This window comes from Lathamus discolor, chromosome 2, assembly GCF_037157495.1.
Source record: "Lathamus discolor isolate bLatDis1 chromosome 2, bLatDis1.hap1, whole genome shotgun sequence".
NCBI lineage: Eukaryota > Metazoa > Chordata > Aves > Psittaciformes > Psittacidae > Lathamus > Lathamus discolor.
Genome location: NC_088885.1, coordinates 48767813 through 48790445, shown reverse-complemented (window position 1 = coordinate 48790445; position 22633 = coordinate 48767813). Strand labels below are relative to the sequence as shown.

General features: G+C 41.5%; 1 protein-coding gene across 1 annotated transcript in view; it reads right to left on the bottom strand.

Moving 5' to 3' along the window:
• ADARB2 (adenosine deaminase RNA specific B2 (inactive)) overlaps positions 1–22633 on the bottom strand; it is a 306595-nt gene that overhangs the window by 83853 nt on the left and 200109 nt on the right. The window contains exon 3 of the mRNA XM_065669255.1: positions 17630–18537. Within this exon, the coding sequence (XP_065525327.1) occupies positions 17630–18537 (908 nt within the window). The remainder of the gene's footprint in view (positions 1–17629; positions 18538–22633) is intronic.

Genomic DNA, 22633 nt, shown 5'->3' with positions numbered 1-22633 from the left:
CAGGAAAATGTGATAAAATGTTCCATTCTCCTTTTTAAAGTACTATAATAAAACACGTCTGGAGTGAAGTACAGATAACATAAACAGCGGAGTACGGGTGGGCAATCCCAGCATGATATTGAATAGGAGCAATCATGAAGCATTCCCACCACAGTTGCCTGTCACACATTATTAACAAGAGTGTTTAGGACTATTAAATAATCGTGCTAAAGGGACATAATCAACTTACAAAAGAGGTGTTGTATTTGTATTGTTGTACAGTTGTATTTGACTTGACAGAATAATGAGTAATTTCAAATCCAAAAATTTTAGAGCCAGAACTGATAGTTCTGATTTCCTCATCCAGCTTCCAGCACAGCACTGACCACAAAATTGTTGCAGCAGCTTTTCCTGAACTTATCTCAATAACTTGTAGGTCAGAGGAAAACAAAGTGGAAAATATCCTGCTCTATCCTGCTCCTGCCCATGGTAACTGGTAGAGGCTCCTGAAGACTGGAAGACAGCAAATGTCACTATCTTCAAAAAGGGCAAGAAAGAAGATCCTGGGAACTATAGGCCTGACAGCCTCACCTACACACCTGAGGAGGTGGTAGGCAAAATTCTCCTGGAAAGCATTTCCAAACGCGTGAGGGACAAGAGGACAACTGGGGAGCAGTCCACATTGATTTATCAAGGGGAAATGGTGCTTGAGCAATCTGATAGCCTTCCATAGTGAGGTGACTGGCTTGCTGGATGAGGGGAGAGCAGTGGATGTGATTTACCTTGGCTTTACCAAAATCTTTGACACTGTCTCCTACAGCAGCATCATAGAGAAGCTGACAGCTTATGGGTTACATAAGTGGACAGTGAGGTGGACTGGAAACTGGCTGAAAGACTGGAACTTGTGAACAGTGCCACAAAGCCCAGTTTCAGGCATGTCGCTAGTGGTGTACCCCAGGGTTCAACACTGGATCCAGTATCATTAACTTATTCACAAAATGATCTGAAAGATGGAGCAGAGTGTCTCCTCAGCAAGCCTGCTGGTGATACAGCTCTAGGAGGAGTGCCTGATACGGCAGAAGGTCATGCCGCCATCCAGAGGAACCTTGACAGGCTGGAGAAATGGGCTGCCAGGAATCTCAAGAAGCTTGAGAAGGAGAACTGTCAAGTTCTGCACCTGGGGAAGCAACAACCCCGGGCACACACACAGGCTGGAGGCCGACCATCTGGAAAGCAGATTTTCTGATTAGGACCTTGGGGTCCTGGTGGACAAGCAGCTGACTGTGAGCTGCCAATCTAACTTCATGGCAAAGAAGGCAAACGGCCTCCTGGGCTTCATGAGAAAGAAAATTGCCAGCTGATCAAGGGAGGCCATCCTTTCTGATCCTTTCCCTCTACTCAGCGCTGGTGAGGCACATCTGGAGTGCTGGGTCCAGTGCTGGGCTCCCAGTACAAAAGCTATGGATGTACTGGCCTGAGCACAACAAAGGCCCACTAAGAAGCATTTCTCATTCGAGAAGAGCCTGCAGGATCTGGAGTTGTTCAGCCTGGAAAAGAGAAGGCTTAGGAGGATCTCATAAGGAAATCCTTATGATCTTCATTCACTTGTGAAGTGAGTGGATGAAGGCAAGGGAGCCAGAGTATACTCAGTAGTGCCCAGTTATAAGACAAGAAGCAATGGGCACAAACTAAATAATTCAAATTCAATCTGAAAACAAAAAAACACTTTTTTGTTTGTTTGTTTGTTTTCTGTGAGGATAGTCAAACACTGGAACAGGCTGCTGAGAGAGTCTCCATCTGTGGTTATATTCAAAACACAACTGGACATGAGCCTGAACAACCTGCTGTAGCTGATCCTGCTTGAGTTGAAGCAGATTACATCCAGACATTCCTCCCAACCTCAGCTTTATGTGATTGCATTTAACAAAACCTTTTATGATCAGCTTCATGACCTCAACAAATTCATTTTTTTTATTTTAATATTCCACTAGCAATCAGGGAGAAAAGAAAGCTAAAATAAATAAATCAATCACAAGCTGTGTCAGCAAGATGCATAGGGCTGTAGTTAGTACTATGCTTAGTACCTTGCCTACGTTTCCTGTTGAAAATATCCCTTTAAACTACAAAAACAACTACTTGGTGACACAGCCAGGTACTCTTTTGTCACCCTCTTTTTAGGACACTCAGAGATATCTGCATTGACTTTAAAAAGCCATTATAAGCAATTTAAACTCCGAATTGATCCTGACACATATATTCAGGTCTTCTTCATACGGCCTTTCAATAGTTCTTGATTCAAACGGAGAACTGGCACCACCCTATAAACAGAGGAGATAATTATACTTTATTGATTAGGACCTCAAGGTATGAATGGAAACTAGGCAGCTATTTGAGAAAAGCCACCGTGTAGTTTTTAAATTGTGGTAAGTCAGTCTTTTCCTTTCAAATGTATCCCTAAATGTGGTCATTTAACATGGAACCTGTACCCAACAACATTTTACCACTGGTTTCAATGAAAGCCAGTGTGTTAATGTAGATTCATAAACAGTGACTTTATATACTTCCCACAGTTGCATTCCAGTGTTACTCACTGTTATGGGGTTACCTCAGCAAGCAGCTCAACCCTATGCAGCCTCTCCTTCCCTCCTTCCCTGCTGGATAAGGGAGACAATAAGAAGGGTAAAAAAACTCATGGGTTGAGATACAGACATATTAATAGGTCTGTTATTAATGCCTTGACTCTGAATGCCCCTCTTTCCTTCTTTTCCACCAGCTTTATATGCCAAGCATGATACCATATGGTGTGGGATATCCCTTGCATCAGTTGGGGTCAGCTGTCCCAGCTGTGTCACTTCCCAACTTCTTGTGCACCCCCAGCCGACCTGTTGGTAGGGTGGTGTAAGAGGCAGAGAAGTCATTGATGCTGTGTATGCACAACTCAGCAACAGGTAAAATGTTGGTTTGTTATCAACCCTATTTTGTCACAAATCCAAACATAGCCCCATGTAAGCTTCTATGAAGGAGATTAACCCTATCCCAGACAAAACCAGTATACCCAGTCACTCAGTTTCCTCCTAACACTGGCTCATTCATCCCTTGGTATGTTGCACACAAACCCCTCAGATGCATTGCAGATCACCCCCTTTCTCCAACAAACTGCAAACCTCTTCACAGCTGCCAAACACAGCAAATGCTCCTGTTTAATCCAGTGTCAGCACTGATTGGCTTCAATTTTACTAAGTAAGGATTTTACCACTTGCCCCATCTATCTATAACAAACGTGCTGCAGTAGACTCATCAACAGACTTACTATATTTCCAGCTTATAGCTGAACCTCCAACCAACCATCTCTCAACCTTCTGCTTTGTGTGAATTAAGCCCCTCAGAAATCACAACAAGGTAAGCTAGAATAAGAGGAGAATTTAACAATTCTATGTCTGAGTTTATCTTACTATTTGAGAGAAGAGGAAGTAGGTTTGTTAGGTTTACTAACAGTCCTCTGAACAAGCAACACATTGCATTGAAAAACAGTGAAATTGTCCTCAGCTGTTACTAGAATTCACTTAAACTCAGATTATGAATTTTGGGTTACCAAGATAGGTAGAAATTAAACAAACAGAGCTTTTTTCTTGCTTGCTCCCTTGGACCCACCAATTGAGCACTGAGATGACTGCCCTCATACTTGCCCTTTCCAGTGTTGTCTCAGATCAACACATGGGCTCAGCCTCTCCATCCATGGGGATGCTGAGGCAGACCTGGCTGCTCCACAAGGCTGCCAGATGCCCACAGTTTTACACAACTCCTACTCCACCCTGAAGAATTCCATTTTAAGCGAAGAAGTCCAGCTGTCTCTCAAAGGGAACAATTTGAGATGCATCACACCAAAAGCTGTTTCAAGTCACAGCCACAGCAATATCATCATTACACAAATTCAGGTCATCATGTAGGCTTTAATTAAGAAATAGTTTGATAATAGGCAGCTACAGGGAAGCACTTACTAAGCCCAAGACTCCTCTTACACTCTTTATGACTGCAGGCTCAAATAGACTCATACCTTTAAAGAAGAGGAGGCACAAGCCCCCTCCGTTAAGAAGAGAAGAAACAGGACTGAATGGAGACACCAGTATGACTCAGCATGACTTGACAACGTGCTGCCTGGCCCACTGACTGCTGCCTTCAGGGTAACTGCATTGTCTCCTGTGCAGAGCTAGTTTGAGTTGCTCTTGCTCTACGAAGTCCCCATCTTTACATCGTATAGATAGAGACCAAGTGTCTTGAGATATCTGCTGCTATCAAATAGTTGAACAGTCTCAAGGATTACCAGGAGCAACTGATCACAGAGAGCTAATTTTTTTAGGGAAGCACTCTGAAAGCATGCATGGAAATCTCTTCTGCAGAAATATTCACATCACATGAATGGCTGCTGCCATAAAGGGAGATGAAAGGGTGGGCAAACTTCTCTGCTTCATTGGCTTTTCCAGCTTCTGTACTGCAGCAGCAGCAAAATATGTACTGAAAGAGAACAAAAATGTTTAGCCAATAGCTCCATACCCTACATGAACCATAGAATTCCTATGTATTTCATCAAGTTTATCTTCAGAAGCCTCAAAGGGCAAATAGTCCCTCTGCAATAATTTTTAATTGTTTTAAAACCTTTCTGTTCAGGAAATATAAGATGAAAAAACTTTGAACAATTTGTTGTACCCAGAATAATCCAGTAACTAAATGTATGAAAAGGCCAAGCGATATACAGGAAGTAATTCCCCCAGTGATAAAATAAGAATGACCTCTGTGACTTCATTTAGGTTCCACCTCTCCTGAGTTATGAGCCATTCCTCACTTGTAAGGTATATCCCATATCTCACTCAAACTCTCAGCAGACCACAAAACTCCCTTCCATAAAAAATTATGCTTCCCTCAGTCTGCGGAGGATTACCCATGTCAGGCGAAGTTATATTATTGTCTTTAGTGCTGCTAGGAATTACTTTCAGGATGTTTCAGCTCATTACCTCAAGTCTTCATCAGCTATTTTCTGAGCGTGGTAACCTTTGTGATGCAGTTACTGAATATATCTACAGTATTGATTCTGCTTCTTCTGCTACATTACATGCAATACATGTAAACAGACAAGAATGTTTCACTACTGGCTAGCAAGGTGCAAAATGGTAGCAGATCTTGCAGCTACAAAATGAAGATAAAACCCTGAAGTAATCAGCTGAACTGTCATGGAACTAATTCCATGATATAGTGGAAGCAATTATTTGCACTTATATGTTTTATTGTAAAATACAATCAGTGCTAAACCAATCCCGTTAGTGTTGTCAAGGACATATTCAGCTGCAAATGCTTCCCTTTTAATCAGTAACCTGTTATTAATTAATTAGGTAGTGATCATGTTGGTTTTCATACATGGGTATTATTATTGCACTTGGTTTTGTGCCTCTGCACAGATCACTGTTAATTTGCTGCAAGTGCAATTGTGTTAATGTGATGTGCTCTAACGCAAGTGATTATCACAAGGATGGGGCACCTAACATTTGACCTAAAATTTTACTGGATTGTCCTCACAGATGCTTTCTTACTCCCAGCCCCAGCCAGTTCCTGCCTGGATGAGGCGTGCTAGGGGAGATGAGACTGTTCCTAATAACGGGAGTGTTAGAAGGAAAAACAGAAGCCAGCAACAGGACAACCAGTACCAGGAAAGGCTGAGGATCCTGCCCTCCTAATATTAGTGATGCTTAGTTATGCTTTCTAAATAATGTATTTTTCAATAGATTTTTTTCCAGTCTGAAAGCTTTTAGCAGGAGCAGATACTGTGTCAAGAGAGAAACAAATGCGAGTAGAAAACAGACTTTATCTGAATTGAATTTAATAGGGGCAAGAAGCAGTGAACTAAGGATATTCAGCTGAAGTAGTTCAGTCAGAGATAGCTAAACTTTCAACTGTGCTTTATTTAAATGAGAGGCCTGAACTGGAGATTAGCTATTTATCAGCTGCATGGTGGAATGAGAAACAGCTGCAACATTTCCGGATAAGTTTGGTATTTTTATTCGCTATAAATCCACAGGTTCAAATACTGCTCCACTTTATGCCCATGGGAATATGGAATAAAGGTATTAGCTTCCCATATTGTTTTGTGGCTTCAGAGCAAATTTTGTTTGTGCTGCTTTAGCTATTCACCTTAATTTCCCAATCACAAAAAGGACTTTTGATATTTGTAATGTTGGCAAGTATACGGGTGAAGAAATAAACTCGCAGAGTATGTGGCATGGGTAGAATAACACGGCTCCCAGCTACCATCAGAGTATTTCCCTATGTGTATCTTAACACAGATTTCACTTCAGGACTGTGCTATAACTCCAATAGTTTCCTTCCCAGTCTTGGGCTTTTTTTGCCCAGTGCTCACCAAAGGTGTCAGTTCTGCTTCTCACCCCCAAAGCCTGCTCCCCGGTCCTCAAAGGAGTAATTTCTACATTTTAAGCTTCTATTCCCAACTCCACCAAATCCCCCTCATGTCTGCATCTGCGAACAGCCCTTCTCCCCCATGCCAGATATCACTGCCTAGGAAAGGCAAACCACCCATGCTGATCTCGCTCCTGGCGTCTCACGTTTTGAAAGGGAGAAGTGACAAAGAAGGCTGCTAACCACTACACTGCGAGTGTTTAGTTTGCTCGGATCAATTTCTGTCAAAGGCAGCCTCAAAGCTGTTTTTTTTTTCTTTCTAGCTTGTCTTTGCAATGTTTCTTTCTCTCTCGCTGCTCAGTTCAGCCTTGCTGGCTTCATCTGGTGACCTGTTGTTATCAAGGGCTCCCCAAAAGATCCCTCAGAGTTGTGCAAGTCACCCCCATTCTGCCAGGGGGAAGCTTTGCTTAGATATCAAGATATCAGCTTAGTTTGAGCTCATTTACATGGCAAGGGTGTTAATCTGCCTGTCAGGACTTTCTTGTTTTGGTTTGTTTACTTGATTTTTGATATATAAAGGAGACTACTTCCCCCCCTCCTCCTCTTATTTAGTTTTGAGAGAGGGAGTGCTTAAGATCTCTCTAAGTTCACAAATGTCCAAGAAAAGATGAAGGCAAAGATGCAGTTTTCTGAAAATTTACATTAATTTTAGGCCTCTGGCTATTCATAGAGGGGAAAATATCTACACTGAAGACTACTAAATGTGAAAGTCATGTTACTTCTCATGGAATAAGGGGTGTTAGAGTATGTGCTGGTTTTGGCTGAGTAGAGTTAATTTTCTCCATAGCAGCTAGCATGGGGCTGTTTTGGATTTGTAACCAAAAGAAGTGTTGATAGCACACTGATGAATTAGCTGTTGCTGAGCAGTGCTTACACAAAGTCAAGGCCTTTTCTGCCTCTCACCCCACCCCACCAGTGTGCAGACTGGGGGTTCACAAGAAGTTGAGAGGGGACACAGCTTGGACAGCTGATCTCAGCTGACACAAGGGGAATTCCATACCATATGGCATCATGCTCAGCATATAAAGCTGGGGGAAGAAGGAGAAAGTGGGGGACACCTTAGGAGTTGTGTCGTTTGTCTTCCAAAGTAATAGTGATGGAGCCCTGCTCTCCTGGAGATAGCTGAACACCTGCCTGCTGATGGGAAACAGTGAATGAATCCTTCATTTTGTTCTGCTTGTTTGCAGGGCTTTTGCTTTACCTCTTAAACTGTCTTTATCTCAACCCATGAGTTTTCTTATGGTTATCTTCTGATTCTCTTCCCCATCCTGCTGTGGGGGGAGTGGGATGGTATAGAGAAGGGTGAGCAAGCGGCTGCCTGGAGCTGAGCTGCTGGCTGGGGTTTAAAAGGAAAAATTATGCACTGAAGCTTGTCAGTGTTATGGGGAATGCTATTAATTTCTTCCCGTCAGTCCGCCAGTGTTCCGCAGAACATGGTGACAGCAGCAGCTCATCCCTCTTGTACTTTGATTTCCCTCAGATGTCAAAATGTAAAACATGCATCTCAAGGTTCTTGCCCTGAAAAAGGAGAGGGCATCTCCTATCAGTAGGGTTATTATGACTACGACCAAAAATATCCTACACTTAAAAAAAAAGGGAAAGGAAAAAATGATTTCTATGTGAGGATTCACATGGCGATGTTTTGTGGGTTTGTTTCTCAGAACCTTTTGTGAATTTGAGTAAAATACTCTGCTTATTTGGCAAATAAATAATTTTTAAGATGTCTTGCTGTCTTCTTTATGTAGTAGCCAGCACCTAGTGGAAGGGCAAATACTATCCACAGACTCCTCCAGCTGCACTGAGATACTTGCCAAAGTAAATGTTGCTGGTTTAGGCAATGCCCAAAGACCATCAGAGAACCAGACAGATGTGTATGGGTTATGATCAGCAGGAATGTGGTAAAGTACTTAAAAATGTGTATTTTTGAAGAAGACAAGCATTGAATTGGCAAAAATATCTTTGTGTCAAGAACTCATACCTGTGGTTCTGGTAATATTCAAGTAACTCTATACAGGAAAAAATCCTGAGTGGCCTTTAGCTGAGCACTGAAAGGAGAATATGCAATGCTGCAAGGGTGTCAAAATATGACAGTGTTTTAAAGTGTTGTCAGTCCTGGCTGGGAATAGCAAAACCATTGGGCCAAGCTCAATGGTCCATAGGATTCATAGGAATGTACATGCCAGGGCTTTTTAATTTTTCTTGGGTGGGGGCTGATAACTACCTTTAGCATCTGTGAAGGTGTTTTCCAGAATGGTGAATCTTATGGGCCATGCTGCTTTTTTCTATGTTATCATGTTATGAACAACTGTAAGTATTACTATATGACACTGTTCTGAGTGATCATGCTGCTTTCCAAGTGGTGCCTGTTAACTTTTGGCTCAGAAAACAGCTTTAACAGGTATGTATGTGATCTGTTTCCATTTTCTTCTGAATTGCTGACACTGGGGCACAAAAAATTCAGTGTGGCTCCATTTTTTATCTTATGGTGCACATCAGTCAGCTCCTCATTGCTGCCATAACCATGAGCCTTCATGGAACCCGAGTTTATGCCTGTTGTGGTATCAGCCACTGCTCCCTATTATTTTCTAGCTTGGTTTTTTTGGCTGCTGCACATTGATGGCCACTTCTTTGGTTTCTGTGTGGCCTGATCAGGTTTAAAGAAGCATGTTCAATTTCTGTACCTTCTTGGACATGGTTTCTCTGCAATGACTGGACAACCAAGCCCTAACAGTGTATTTGTGGTGCTGTTATAAACTCTTGTCCCCATGATGTGTATGCAGTGGACATTAGGTGCTGGGGGTTAAGTGTCTTGTGTGCATATCACAGAATCACAGAATCCCAAGGGTTGGAAGGGACCTCAAAAGATCATCTAGTCCAACCCCCCCGCAAGAGCAGGGTAACCTAGAGTACATCACACAGGAACTTGTCCAGGCGGGCCTTGAATATCTCCAGTGTAGGAGACTCCACAACCCCCCTGGGCAACCTGTTCCAGTGCTCTGTCACTCTTACAGTAAAGATATCAAGGAAAGTGGAAGAGCGGGCTGATTCAGGAGTAATGAATTTATTCTCAAATATCCCTGAGAGCATTTTTCCTTAAAAGTATATGGCAGAGTTGATTTAGGTAAAAACTAATTATCAAACTAAGAAATAAAGCCAGTGTTGTTGTCTTCACCCTCCCCACAAGACCTTGGAGACTCACATTATTCCTTCTGTTTAACCTAATAAAGCAGTGACCCACATAGAAGGGAAAGGAGTTGATTGTAATTATTTCTGTGAGTAATAGTGCCCAATTCATAGAAGATGGCTTAAAAATAGGAAATGAAACAATGAAATGACATGAACAGAAAAATCTAGAAATCATGGGCCGCTTAGGCTATTTCTCTGAGCAAATCAAAACACATGAATTTTGTTCATTTGACTATGTTTCTTCAGGGAAAGTTCCCACCTTTAGTTTTTAAAGGTGAGCTGGATAAATAGAGTAAGAAGATACAGCACACAAGGAATTTATAGAGCATATCAGCGTGGCTTCAGAAGCCTGTGCTTATTTGGGTGACACCTCAGTGTAACACTGATTTTAAGGTACCATTGTCTGAATTCAGATCTGATTGCGTGGCTGGTGTCTGCAGCAGATGTGATGACGAGTGAGTTAAGAGCAATCACGCTTAGGTGCTTTCATATCAAATGCCTGCTCCAGTTCAGAAGACAAATAGGAAATAATGGTTAGCTTGCTTGGAAGTAAACACTGACTTATCAATTAGAAAACTAAAAAGGATAAGAAAACAACGTGAATTTGTCTAGAAACAATACTGAAGCATTTAAGGTAGAGGAGGAAAGATTTATGGATATATTAATATTTTATGTGTCTTAGAATTCAGTCTAAGCTGATGGGTATCATGAGACATAGATGATATTGATTGTTTTCACTGAATAAAACTTTGTGATGAAAGAAGGTGGATAATTTACCCACTTTCCCAGTGAGTATGCATATTTATCTCCCATTTCTATTTCTCAGGAGTTTGTAAAAATATTTTATCTTATCACATCATGCATCATGCATGTAAAAAAAAGTAAAAGAAAAACTTGCTGTGATAAATTTTGCTCCCATTGGAGATTCAAATTCATCTGAAAGATTTTGTATAAAGAAAGCACTAAATGAACAACAAAGGATTTTACTCTCTCAAAGCACATGAGCCAATTCTCCAGTTTGGCTTGATTGTATAAATGTCTAAACACATAAATCACTTCTTACATCCATTGTAACAAGTCTAAATTCTGCTCTGTCCATTAATTCTCAACAATCCTAAGATTAAGCCCTAAATGTATTCTACCTATTGAATTTTATGACATTGCAGTATGTATGAGCAGTTTAGCCAAGATAAAAGGGGAGGAGAAATGCTGGGTTTGTCCAAAATTTCAATACAAATGCACTATTTAAAGGCTAGCAAATGCAATAAAAAGAAGAGAGGCAAAGACATTCCCCGTTGTTCAGGAGGAAGGGAGTGGTCCCTCTGCTGCATGTGATACTGGGCTTCTCAGCAGCATCACTGGGGAAACTGCAGGCTCTGAGCTGCCTCCTTTCCGAGGTGCCCTGGGATTCTGTGTCATTTGTCTTGCCCTCGCACTGTGGTGTTCTGCCTGCCATACGGTTGGCACAAGGACCACAAGAGGGAGGTAGTCATCATAAAATAAATGGTAGGAGCTTGCTTCTGATACTCTGTACAGAGAAGGAAAAATCTGTCTGAATAATTAAGGCTTCCTAGATGTGACTACAGACAAAAATAGACAAAGAACGTGGTTTTGGCATGACTGTAATGCTCCAGCTCAAACAGGGAAGGCTTTGCATGGAACTCAACCAAAGAGAAATTCACTCTGGGCACTTGTATTACACTCCATTTAGTGGAGCAGAATGATCATGGCTTGTATTAAGTAGATAATAATGCAGCATCATAAACAATGTCAGGATGCAAGTCCAGGATGAAGCAGGAACTTTAACGAGGTCCAGCTTGCTGAGAGCTTTTTGAAGTGTCCCTAGCTCACTCACAAAGCCAGAAAGTAACAAAGGCGGCTCTGACAGCTGTGAGAGTGTCTGGTTTAGAAGGAAGTTTTATGTGTGGATGACACCAGTCTGGTGTCATGTACTAACTAGCTCTGCTTGTTGCTGGAGCCATAATCATTCTGCACAACCTGTTTCACCATAATGGGTTGCACCCATAATAATTCTTCACAAATCAGATCCACACCATCGGCTTCCTGGTTAGGCAAGGTTGGTTCATTGTGGCAAGTAGCAGAAGTCAGCAGAGTCCCCGCTGCATCCACTAGCAATGTTTAATAAGCTAGACTCTGAGAGGAAGAAATCAAATGATGGTTCTGTGCATTATGGATGGTATGAAGTATTGGCCACTACCCTGAAAGAGCAGCCAGCAGCCAAGTCAGACAGCTAAATCATATTCGAGCCATTCTAAATGCACTGATGGACTCCTCAGAGTCTTAATGAGGAAAAGATTGCATTTTTAGTTTTCTTTGTTCAGAGGAAGAAGGGTTATGGGGTGCTTATAAACTTAAATTACCTAAGTATATATACACTTGAGAAAAATGCCTTTCAGCTTTAAACATTCTTTTCTTGAAGATATTAGAATTATTTTTTTCACTTCTGAAATGAAGATCAGCCGTTCATTAATTAATTATAGCCACTGTTATTGCTCTCCTAAGTATTATTAATTACGTGAGTGCCATATTTAGTCTTTAACATCTCCGTTGGAAGAGTTTTGTTTAGCATACCTGATGGTCTGAAAGCCTTGAGTATGCTCTGTATCATGTAGGACTTAGAGACAAGTGCAGGGGAAACTTTTGAGGATCCTGTTGGAGCTGTTTAGGACCAGCAGGGACTTACAGGGTACAGTAACTGAGGACCTAAAGAGAGAGGTATGGAGGGTGGAGATGGATATGCCAACTCAGACACTTCTTCCTGCAGCAGACAGCTGCAGCATTACTGTAGCCCAACTGATGCAAAACGATGTGTTATTTTGTAGTGATGACTGGTTTTCATGTGCAAATCCCTTAATGTGTTTATGCATGTGTGCTGATGCTATGAGAGCATGCGTCTGGAGTCTTTTCTACCCTGTTAATTTTTTTCCTGTGATTTCAGGTAGTAGCCCTTCGGCATCTCCCTTCGATCTTTCATGGATTATATGCATTAAAACATGGTAATTTCTTCATCTAAGACTCAAACTGTAATCTCTCCGGGGCATTAATCATCTTTTCTGTTGGACTTGTATGAGGGGTAAAAGAGTGGTCCTGGTTTCTCAGCTGTGAGCCTAGAAGTGACTGCAATCTTATTAGCAACCAGGATAATAACAACAGTATCTGGTGTACTAATGCTGTGCCTCTAAATTGGTTCTTTTGCCATTGTTTTGTTTAAGAAACTGTAATCCTATAAATGTCTCGACTGCCCATTGCTCTGACTATAAAAAGCAACTTTCACCACCTACAAAGTCAGAAATAGGTGGCTGAAAATCAAACATTATTTGCACTGCAGAAGCATCTCTCTGTTCTCCAACATTTCCCTTTCTTGTATCCCGCTGTCAGGAACTACATAAACACATATCAGCTGTTTCTCTTTGTGGAGGAGAAAACAGAGGAGGTTATAAGGAATATGTAACTCATCACTGGACCAGACACAGTTCTTCACAGACACAGGCTTGAACAGCTTCTCAAAGCTCAATGCCAGCTTCATGTGTTCTCTCTCTTCACACCAGAGTCAAATTTATCACTGCCAACCTCAACCCCATGTTAACAGAGACACCGGAAGAGAGAGCATGGTTGCAAAGAAGGTGGCAAATGAGGACACAGAGACAAATAACGTGAAGAAGGCAGGGACAATTGTTACCGTGTGAAAATGAAGCAGTTTTGCAGCACAGGGAAACAGGTTTCTGGAGGGAAGTGGGTGAAAGGCGTGTGGCACAGGCCTTTCCCTGACATAGTCGCTCTTCTAATGACACTCTCAACAAGGTGACACTGAAGTTACCTGGCCTGAATCCCTGACCTGCTTGGGGTAAAGCATCTTTGCAACAGGGATACTGAGGGGTTGTTTTGATCTGTAAATGAAGCTTTTGGCAAATAGGAATTTACCTGGATACAAGCTTTATTTGCCCAAAAAAAAAAAAAAAAAAAAAAAAAAGGAGGTTCTTTTTCATGATGCACACACAAACAGCAATGAGGTTTCATTTAAACAAACGCATAAATTGACAGCTACTGCTCTGGAGGCTCTGGATGTGACCCAGCAACAGCAACATTAAGCAGTTTCAAAGCAGAGTGAATGTGATTTTCACACGTATTCTCTTCTAATTTAGGTCTGCTTGAAATCCAAGCACCCCTCTATTACTAATTTGTTATGGCAATATTAATTAATGGGTTTGCTCTACAGCAGTAAGAATGCTGTTAAGACTTAGTGAGATAGATTAGAAGGACTACAGGATTAGAAAAACAATCTGTAAACTGGTCAGATGCAGTCAGAGGTCACCTTCACATCCTGAAATGAGCACACTGCACTTGGAAAGCCTGGGAGTGTGTAGATTTATTTCTATCAGTGCAGACTCATTAGGGGTGGTTAGGTCAGCACCCTTTGAAGTTGTCTCCTATTTTGGAATATAGGAAACATTTCTCCCAAGGTAGGGAGAAGCATTCACTAGATTTCCATAAAAGCTGATAATTGAAGAAATTGCTTATTATTTGATGGACCAAGTATGCTAGGAAACAAAGAGCAATATTTAGTGAGAAGGCACACAGTGATGTGTAGCAATTTCCATTCTCCTGACTCACTTTATTTCTGCCATTAGTTTAGTAGATCTCTAGGCTCATGTCTTGGATACTCTGATCAACATGGTGTGCCCAGACTCAGACCATCAATATAATTTATCTTACACTTCAGTGTCATAGAACAGCTGTTGATGGTGTTAAAGAAGACACAATCTCAATTATTTTGGCTTTAAATTATGAGATTCTATTTTTTCTCTGGTGTAAAGTGTGATACACTTTTGTTTATTTTGGGGGTATAGCTTTGCAGTCAGCCCAAATGACTTGCGGAACAATCACAGGGAAGAAAATCATAGGCACAGCGATGTTATTTTAAGAAAGCACCAGTTTTGTAAATTGCTCAGACTGGAGGATATGGTGCCTGTTTTGACGTTTTACATTGAATTTCCCTTGGTCAGCAGGAGAAGTGGCTGTCAGACTGAGGGCATGCCTGAGGCCCAGGCAGAGGGACGCCTGAGAGCCCTGATGAGGAAGGCAGAAATGTCAATGGTCGGAAGGCACAGCTCATAAAGACATCTGAACTTTCTTGACACTTTCCTGGACATTGTGAAATCCAAAAGTTCAGCACAACTCGACTATCAGTATTACAAGATTTTTGGCTTTTCCTGTTTCCAGTCCTAACACCACTGTTAACAGCAAAGGGGATAGGAATGGAGATATGCAAAGTTTGGAATACTCTTTGTAAAGGGTAACCACAGAGATAGACATACTCCTGGGTTCTACAAAATATTCAAAGTATAGGTGAAACTGTTACACCTGATCTTGTTTGCCTGCCCCTACTGATATCCTAACAAATGAAACAAAGCACGTGAGAAGACTGATTGGCTAGAACAACAGTTACTCCATATTCTGTGAAGAGCTCACACACACAACACCCCCCTCCCCACTCCTCCAATATTTCAAATTCTATGCCTAAGCTATTTGGGCTTCAGGGTTCTCTCCTGCTTTTAAACACTTCTGGATACAAAACAAGCTGAGCCTCCAAATTAGGAATAGCTTTGAAAAGTTAACCTGAAATGTGTCCTTGAAGATGCGGTTCACAGAAGATGAGGGAGACAAGGAGCTGAAACAGCTCTGGGAGAAGCTGGCTCTGACCACAGCTCAATGAGAACTACACTCTCCCCAGTGCAGCTGCCACTGCTTTGGCTGACCGAACAGCCCAGTGGGCTGGCTGAAGCAGTGAGCAAAGCCTGTCACTTCATGAGATAATGCATAATGTAGAGAACAAGTAAAGACACTTCTGGATTTAATGTTTAAGCTATAACCCAGCTGAAGTCAGTGGAAATATGTCTGCTGGTTTTAGTGGAAGTTGGGTTATGACTTTAGTAACAGATGACACAGGTTTTGTGTCATGGCTGAAATGTCTGTTGATGAAAACAGCTAATAAGGAGGTCACCAGAAATCAGTGTTAAGGCTTATCTCTCAATTAATGTGCTGAATGCCTGAGTAATCTTTCAGCTGGACAATACATAACCACTCAAAAAATGCTGACAGAGGAAGTTCAGTGACACCTTTTCACTGACATTTATACCTTCAGAACAGTGAGGAGAAGACGATAAGGAGGGCAGAAATCTGCAGAAAGGTGAAAAGGCCATTAAAAAGAGAATATACACTGAAGAATGTGTTGCTTAGTGAACAGCTGGGGACTCAGGTAAGGTGTGATATTCAAGCAGAAGATGACTGTGAAGCCAAGCAATCAGGGAATAAATATTTCAGAGAGCTCAAGAACTGAAGTAGTGATTCTTGTGGTGCAGTTTCAGAACATGACAAACCATCAGTTGATGAATACATGGTATTTACCTGCTGATCCACCCAGCAAAGTTCACTAGGGGCAGCGAAGCAGCCAGCAGGACAGGACTAGTGGTTCCTCTTTATATCTATGTGCTAGGTTTCCATAGGCATGTTCATTTAAACAAACTACTTTTTACCAGAATTAATTTGAGCAGGAAACAGCATACATTTCTCATTTAAAGCTACCTGTATTGGAGAGGATGGAACTGGCAGGTTGGCCAAGGCTTCCAAAATGCCTGCAAAGCACTCTGTGAAAATCACTTCCATTACTGAATTATGTTATTATTCCCCTGCTTCATGGAGGTTACAAACCAGAATTAAAATGGAAGAGGTGGAGGATTATGATGTATTTTAGAATTTCTTACATTTCTTATGTTTCCTTTTTGGAAACACAGGAAGGAAACTTGCAGGTCACCCAATATAATTCCTGTGTCCTGCAGGCAATCATATCATCTAAAGATTCCTCCTCTATCAAACTCCTTGAACAGCTAATGGACATCTTTACTAATGTTAATGAGAATTGCTACTAATAATTTGCATTTACACACTACTTAAGGATCTCGAAGTGTTCTTTCATATAATATGCTCATTTTTATTACAGGCATATTGGATTTAAATGGCTTGCCTGGGGTCTCACAGCAAGCCAGCAGCAGAATGACTCTTAGTGCTCCCAGTGCTTTGCATTAAATCCTGGACATTAAGAGCTCCCTCCATAAAAGGAGCTTTGTAGCAGTAGATCACCTCCTGGTTCTGGTGGATCAAACCTTTTATGATAGCGCAAACAAATCAAGGTATTACTCAAAACCATATAACGTTTCCCAATGTCTGCAAATCCTGGCTTCCTTTGAACTTAGAAAATTGACATGAGTCTGAGTAATGCTAAGATAGCCTTTGGCATATCACCAACTATGAAATTTTGATGTGCTAAGTATGTACCTCAGATCTATATTTTCTGTATGAATACAGAAATAATCTCTTCATTTGTTCCAGGGAAAATTCAGAGCTTTCACTAAAACTCCTGTGTTGTTGGAGGCATACTTGGAAACAAAGAGACCAAAACCCAACCCAAAAAGCGAGGCTACAATAAACAAAAATCCTTAACTTCTCTGGTAGTAGAATTGTCTGGAGACTGCTTTGACACAGGCACATTCCTTGGCATTGCTATCTCCTTCGCATGGCACTTTCCTCATTAAAAAAATAACTCTGAATGGAGGATATGGGGCATCCCTTCATTTACGGGCTCCTTTCAGTCAAAAAAGATACAGTACTACAGAATGACCTAGTTTTTCTGCTTGTGTCAATGTTATCATTCTCTCTAGCGAGTTGAAACGTTGGCATTTCCCCCTACATTTTACCTTCTCATCTATTCCTCTACGGAAACGGCTGCAAATTGTACCAAATGAATTCAGGATATGGTTTTGCTGGTGGCACCTGGCTGAGAACAGGATGAGAACAGGACTATTTTGTGGCATGGCACTTGCTATAACATTAGAGGAACTACCTGGTAAAAAACAGCTACAGCAATGCTAATGCCATTCATCAAAGAGCTCCTCCAATGTGGTGATGGCTACCCAGGAGTTCTCACCTGTGGCAAGTGGTGACATTTACTCCTGCTGGGAATGTGGCTGGGCAGCCGAATGTTAAAGAGTGCCTGCAGGGCCGCCTGTGCTGCTTGACCCTTGGCCAGCTTCTTGCTGCGTCCTGAGCCTTCAAATGTTCTCCCATCCACTCGTACTGCCATCACAAAGCTCTTGATGTGCTGTTTCTCCACTGTCTCCGACAGGCAGACGTACCGCAGGCCTGAACGCAGCTCGTTTAGCAGCACCACTGGGTTCTTCTCGCTCTCTGCTTTGGATGCCATCTTGTGCTTGTTTTGCTTACTGTGGCCCATTAAGTCCAGCGTATGGCAGAGTAAGCGCCCGTGTCGATAAGCAGTGGAAAGCAATTCATTATTAACGGGGTTATAGACTGAAAAGTCCTCACTGTGTGTAGATGGTTCAAACTCCTTGAACAGAGTATCTGGAAAGTCTGCCTGATCAGAAGTAAAGTCTGTGGATGGGTTGATGCAGTTCCCCATAGCAAAGTGAGCTTGGCAGGCGTTGGGAAACTGAACAAATGACTTCAGAGCTAGCTCTGCAGCACGCATTTTAGCTTTCTTTTTTGTGGGCCCTGTGCCTTCAAATGTAAGTCCATTTACTTCCACAGCAACAGCAAAGACTGGAGCATGCACTGGACCTGTCTGGGAAACCATTTTATATTGTAAACCTGGTTTTAGTTCATGTAGCTGAACCAGAGCATTCTTTGGTGTCACTGACCATGAGACTTTCTTCCAGATGAGCTGGAGTTTGCAGAAATGGCCATTATTGCCTTCCTCTAAGGGTCTTTTTCTCTTACTGCTAGATGTTCCCCCTCTTGCCCTCTCATTAGATGATATCGGATGATCCTCCAGGTTGCCAATGTTTCGATTTTCCTTTACTTCTGCACTGCTGGTACCTGTCAGTAAAGAAAGAAATAACCTCCCATTACAGTTCTCATCGTAGTAGCTGACATTATGCCTAGGGCTGGCAGAATAGCTCGCCCCCCCAAAAGTTAATGACATATTCTTGTTCAGCCCTTTTTGGTTTGTTTTTTTTTTTTTCCCCTCAAATATCTGTATAACGGTGGATTTACTATTCATAGCACAGATTTTATGCGTGTCCTGAACGTTTACTTGTCCCTTAAGTTCTACGTGTATTAGTCACTGTTCTGCTTTAAAAAAAAGATGACATGATTCAAAGATGAAGCATAACTGATGCCATGTGACTTAAATGAACTACTGCATTCACACTGGATAATTACTAGTAAAAAGTGAATAGTTTACAAAGTTCCCCTAGGCTGAGATTTGTTCTATAATCCATGTGGGTGAATGGTTATGAACACATTATTAGAAGTCAGAAATGATTCACATATGATTCACAAACAGAAAAGTGGGCAAATGCATTGAGTAATCTATTTGCAATGAGCACACCGACTGGCTCTACTCACAGCATAGACTCTTATATTGTAAACATCACTAATAGAGTCTAAGAAATAATCTGACAGACCTCCCTAGCATTTGAAACAATAACCTGGTCTGGACTTGGATTCTAGTTTATTAAGTGAGTGTCTTTCAAATTCAATTGCAGATACCCTTAGCTCCTGCATCAGCAACAACAAATATTGCAGAAATTCTAGATAAATCCAAACGAGACTAGGGGAAGGCAGAACATCATGGTGAGACTGATTACTGATGTAAAGAATGACCCATGTCAAAGAAAAGAAATGGGAGGGAGTGACTGCCAGGAGGGCCAGGAAGGGAATGAAATAACAGTAGGGAGCCATTGAGAAAGCACTCCATTGTTGCTGAGCCAATGAATCACATGCTGCTGTGAACTACACTTGTGCAACACCCATGCTGTAGGGCAATGCTCTTTGCTACAGCAGATGAGTGACTGAGAACAGAGATTCATCTCACTGATGCCCTGAATGAGACAGAAAACGTTCTGCTGTCTAAACGAGCATCCTGTGACATATCTGTCATTTCTGATGAGTTTGTTTAAATGTACTGCATCTCTGATACAACCTCTAGTACTCTTGTGTGTGTACCTTGGGGCAGAGACTAGTTGAGGAAGCACACATGAGTGTAACCAACCTGTGAAGCAATCCATCGCTGGAATGATGCACCTGATCCCTTTCTGAGCAGAGCACTGTCTGGCTGCCTGCTGTACTCCAGCCAGCACTGATCATGGAGCCTATTCTGTGGTTCGTTATTGTCAGACACAAGCCTGCACACATGCAGACTCCCTGAGTCCCAAGCACAGGGAGGGTGCCTGTGGTCCTTAGAGAACAGAGAGCAGCCCTCCGACTTTCTATGGGGCCATGGCTATATTTGGTTTCCTCTATAGTCTGATGTACAAACTGTCTGCAAGGACGTAAGGGGTAAACTGCTTGCTACGCCTCAAGGAGCTTCTGCTGGAGTGGTGTGTCTTTGCTGAAACCATGCATAGGCTGGGCTAGCAGATGCACAAGAGCCTCCAGAGAATTATGTGGAACCAACCATCATAATTAAAAACCTCCTTTATATCCCCATGAGTTGCACTTGTATAAAATACCAAAAGACTTTTTTCCATCAAAGCAGTAAATCTGCACTCGTGCAAGTTGTTCCACAGAAAGCAGCTCACTGATTAGATATGAGTAAAAATCATGGCCCAATTGCATGTGTGGGGGCCCTGAGGACGGAGGTTTTTAGGCTCCTTTTCAGGAAAATGCTTCAGAACACACTGAGCTTCCAGCCTGTGTCTCTGTCTCATCAAAGTTGCTTGCAGACCTCTGCGCTGTGGTGCTTTGCTGAGGCAGAACACAAACTGATAAATTAAGGTCTTAGTGCCTGTGCTAGTTAATGTGCCTTAGTGCCTTAGTTAAGGTCTTAGTGCCTGCTGACTAGTTAATTTTTAGTTTCTGAAGCTAAGGGGAAAGAATGAAGACAGGCGAGGAAGGAAAGAAAAAGAAATACATAATAGAAGAAAAACCTTTCATTATATGGCATTCAGCTGTATAAAATATAACATCTTTAAAGCAGCCTCTCTGGAAATAAGACATTTAAAAGGTCAGGTTAACTAAGACACAAGGATAATATGGTCTTTTCTTATTGAGTTCACACCTCTGTTTATGGAAACTCTGATCAGAGGGGGAAGGAGATGCCAACTTTAACTTTGCTCTATTTAGCCTTGCAGTGGCTTTAGCTAGCAATTTTCCACTGTGACCCTTTCTCCTGTTTCTGTCCCAGTCAGAATATGCCTCTTTAGTTGTGTGCATTTTTTTAAATAAAGGTGAAATAATTTGACTCAGACACATTTTTTAGCAGGAAGCAGGTTTGGGTCTGTATTTCACACCTCCTCGCTCATTTTACCTAATAGGTTTTTACAGAGCCAATTATGGTACATAATGATATTGTAGTCAGGAAGCATGAAAAGAAAGATAGCTCTTGCTTCTCACAATATTTAGGTTTGAAAAGAATTTGTATTGATTATGCACCACTGAATAGGAAAACTCAAGGCGTTATTTGTATTTATAATTCATGTTCTTATTCCATGTGTTTTTAGTTTCATACTCAGAGAGCTACAGATTTGTGAACATGAATGTGTGACCTTACCAGCTTACCTTAATCACTCCCATTAAAACAGTGGCTAACTGAAAACATGGCAACATAAAGTAAACGTTACTCATTTGTTTTAAATTCTGCCTATGAAATTGCTTAGTCCAGGTTTTGGCCAACAGGGAGTTTGCATTGTTGTAGCGAAAAAAAGTGCAGAGATGGAGTGTAAAACTGCCAGAGACGAGGCACAAAGGATATGCCGATAATATTGGGCATGTGGGACAGTAACATGTCTATATTAATGGTATGTTTTGGCCTAGTCACAATAACAGAAATACATGTAAGTATCCTTACAGTCAAGCAGATTTCTGGAGGACCTGATCCTGAAACACTAGGAAATAGCTCAGTTCTTCACAGACCCCAGTGAGAGCTGCAGTATGCCAGAAGTCATCATGGCATGTAAATCAGAGACAGCCTAAATTCAGTGAGTGCCGCAGAAAACCTGGGAGCCTGATGGACTTGTGTGATAGATACCTGGCAGCAGCTGGACAATGTGAAATTACTTTATACTTTCAGGTATCTTTGAAATAGAAGGTCTTTGAAATGTGTCTTTTATGAGCCCTCCGTGTAGCAGACATAAGATTACTTCTCTAATGGTGGCACATGTACTTCTATTGTGAAAATCAGACAAAGCAGGCAAATGACACCAAGCCACATAAGATAAATACTGTAAGCAGCTGTAATAGAACAATCACAAGCAATTTTAGAAATGAAGAGCACTAAAAGGACAGGGGTAAGTCGGAGGATGCACACAGGGAAAATGCAAAACTGTGGATCATTTTCAGCCCTGTTATCTCTCATAATGTCTTTGCTCTTGAGTTCCCAAAACACATTGTCTACATTTTGAAAAAAAAAAAAAAAGTTAAAAAAATATGGTTCTCCTATGATGAAAGGTGGAAAAATAATAAAATTGTAAGGGGTTGGAGTTAAAAAAGAAGAAAAAAAAAGATTGTATTTCTTTGGCAATAGTTTCTAATTTATTGTGTAAGATTTCTAAAAAAGCCCCATACCTCTGCACAGTAACAGCTCCTCAGGTAACTTTATTCACTGATTTTTGCAGTTTCACAAGCAAGAGGAGACACTGCAATCTCGTATTTGTTTCAGTAATTGAATGGGAGAGGGGAAAGCAGTTAGTGAAATATATTTATTTATGCACTATTCCTCAGTCTTCTGTCTGCTCTTTCATGTTTTTATCCTTTTGGTGATTATGCACAATAGAGTTAGCCTAGGAAGTCTGCACTGTCAAGAGCTTTTCAGAACTATAATGCATGGCTAATAATGACACTGCCTATGTCTCTGGGTCATGAGGGCTCTGCAAAACTAGCCATCCGATACTCCATGCTACATTTGAAGAGATAATATTGTTCCTGTTGAAGGTTATTCTGCTGCCAAGCTAACTTCCAGGGAGGATGGGAA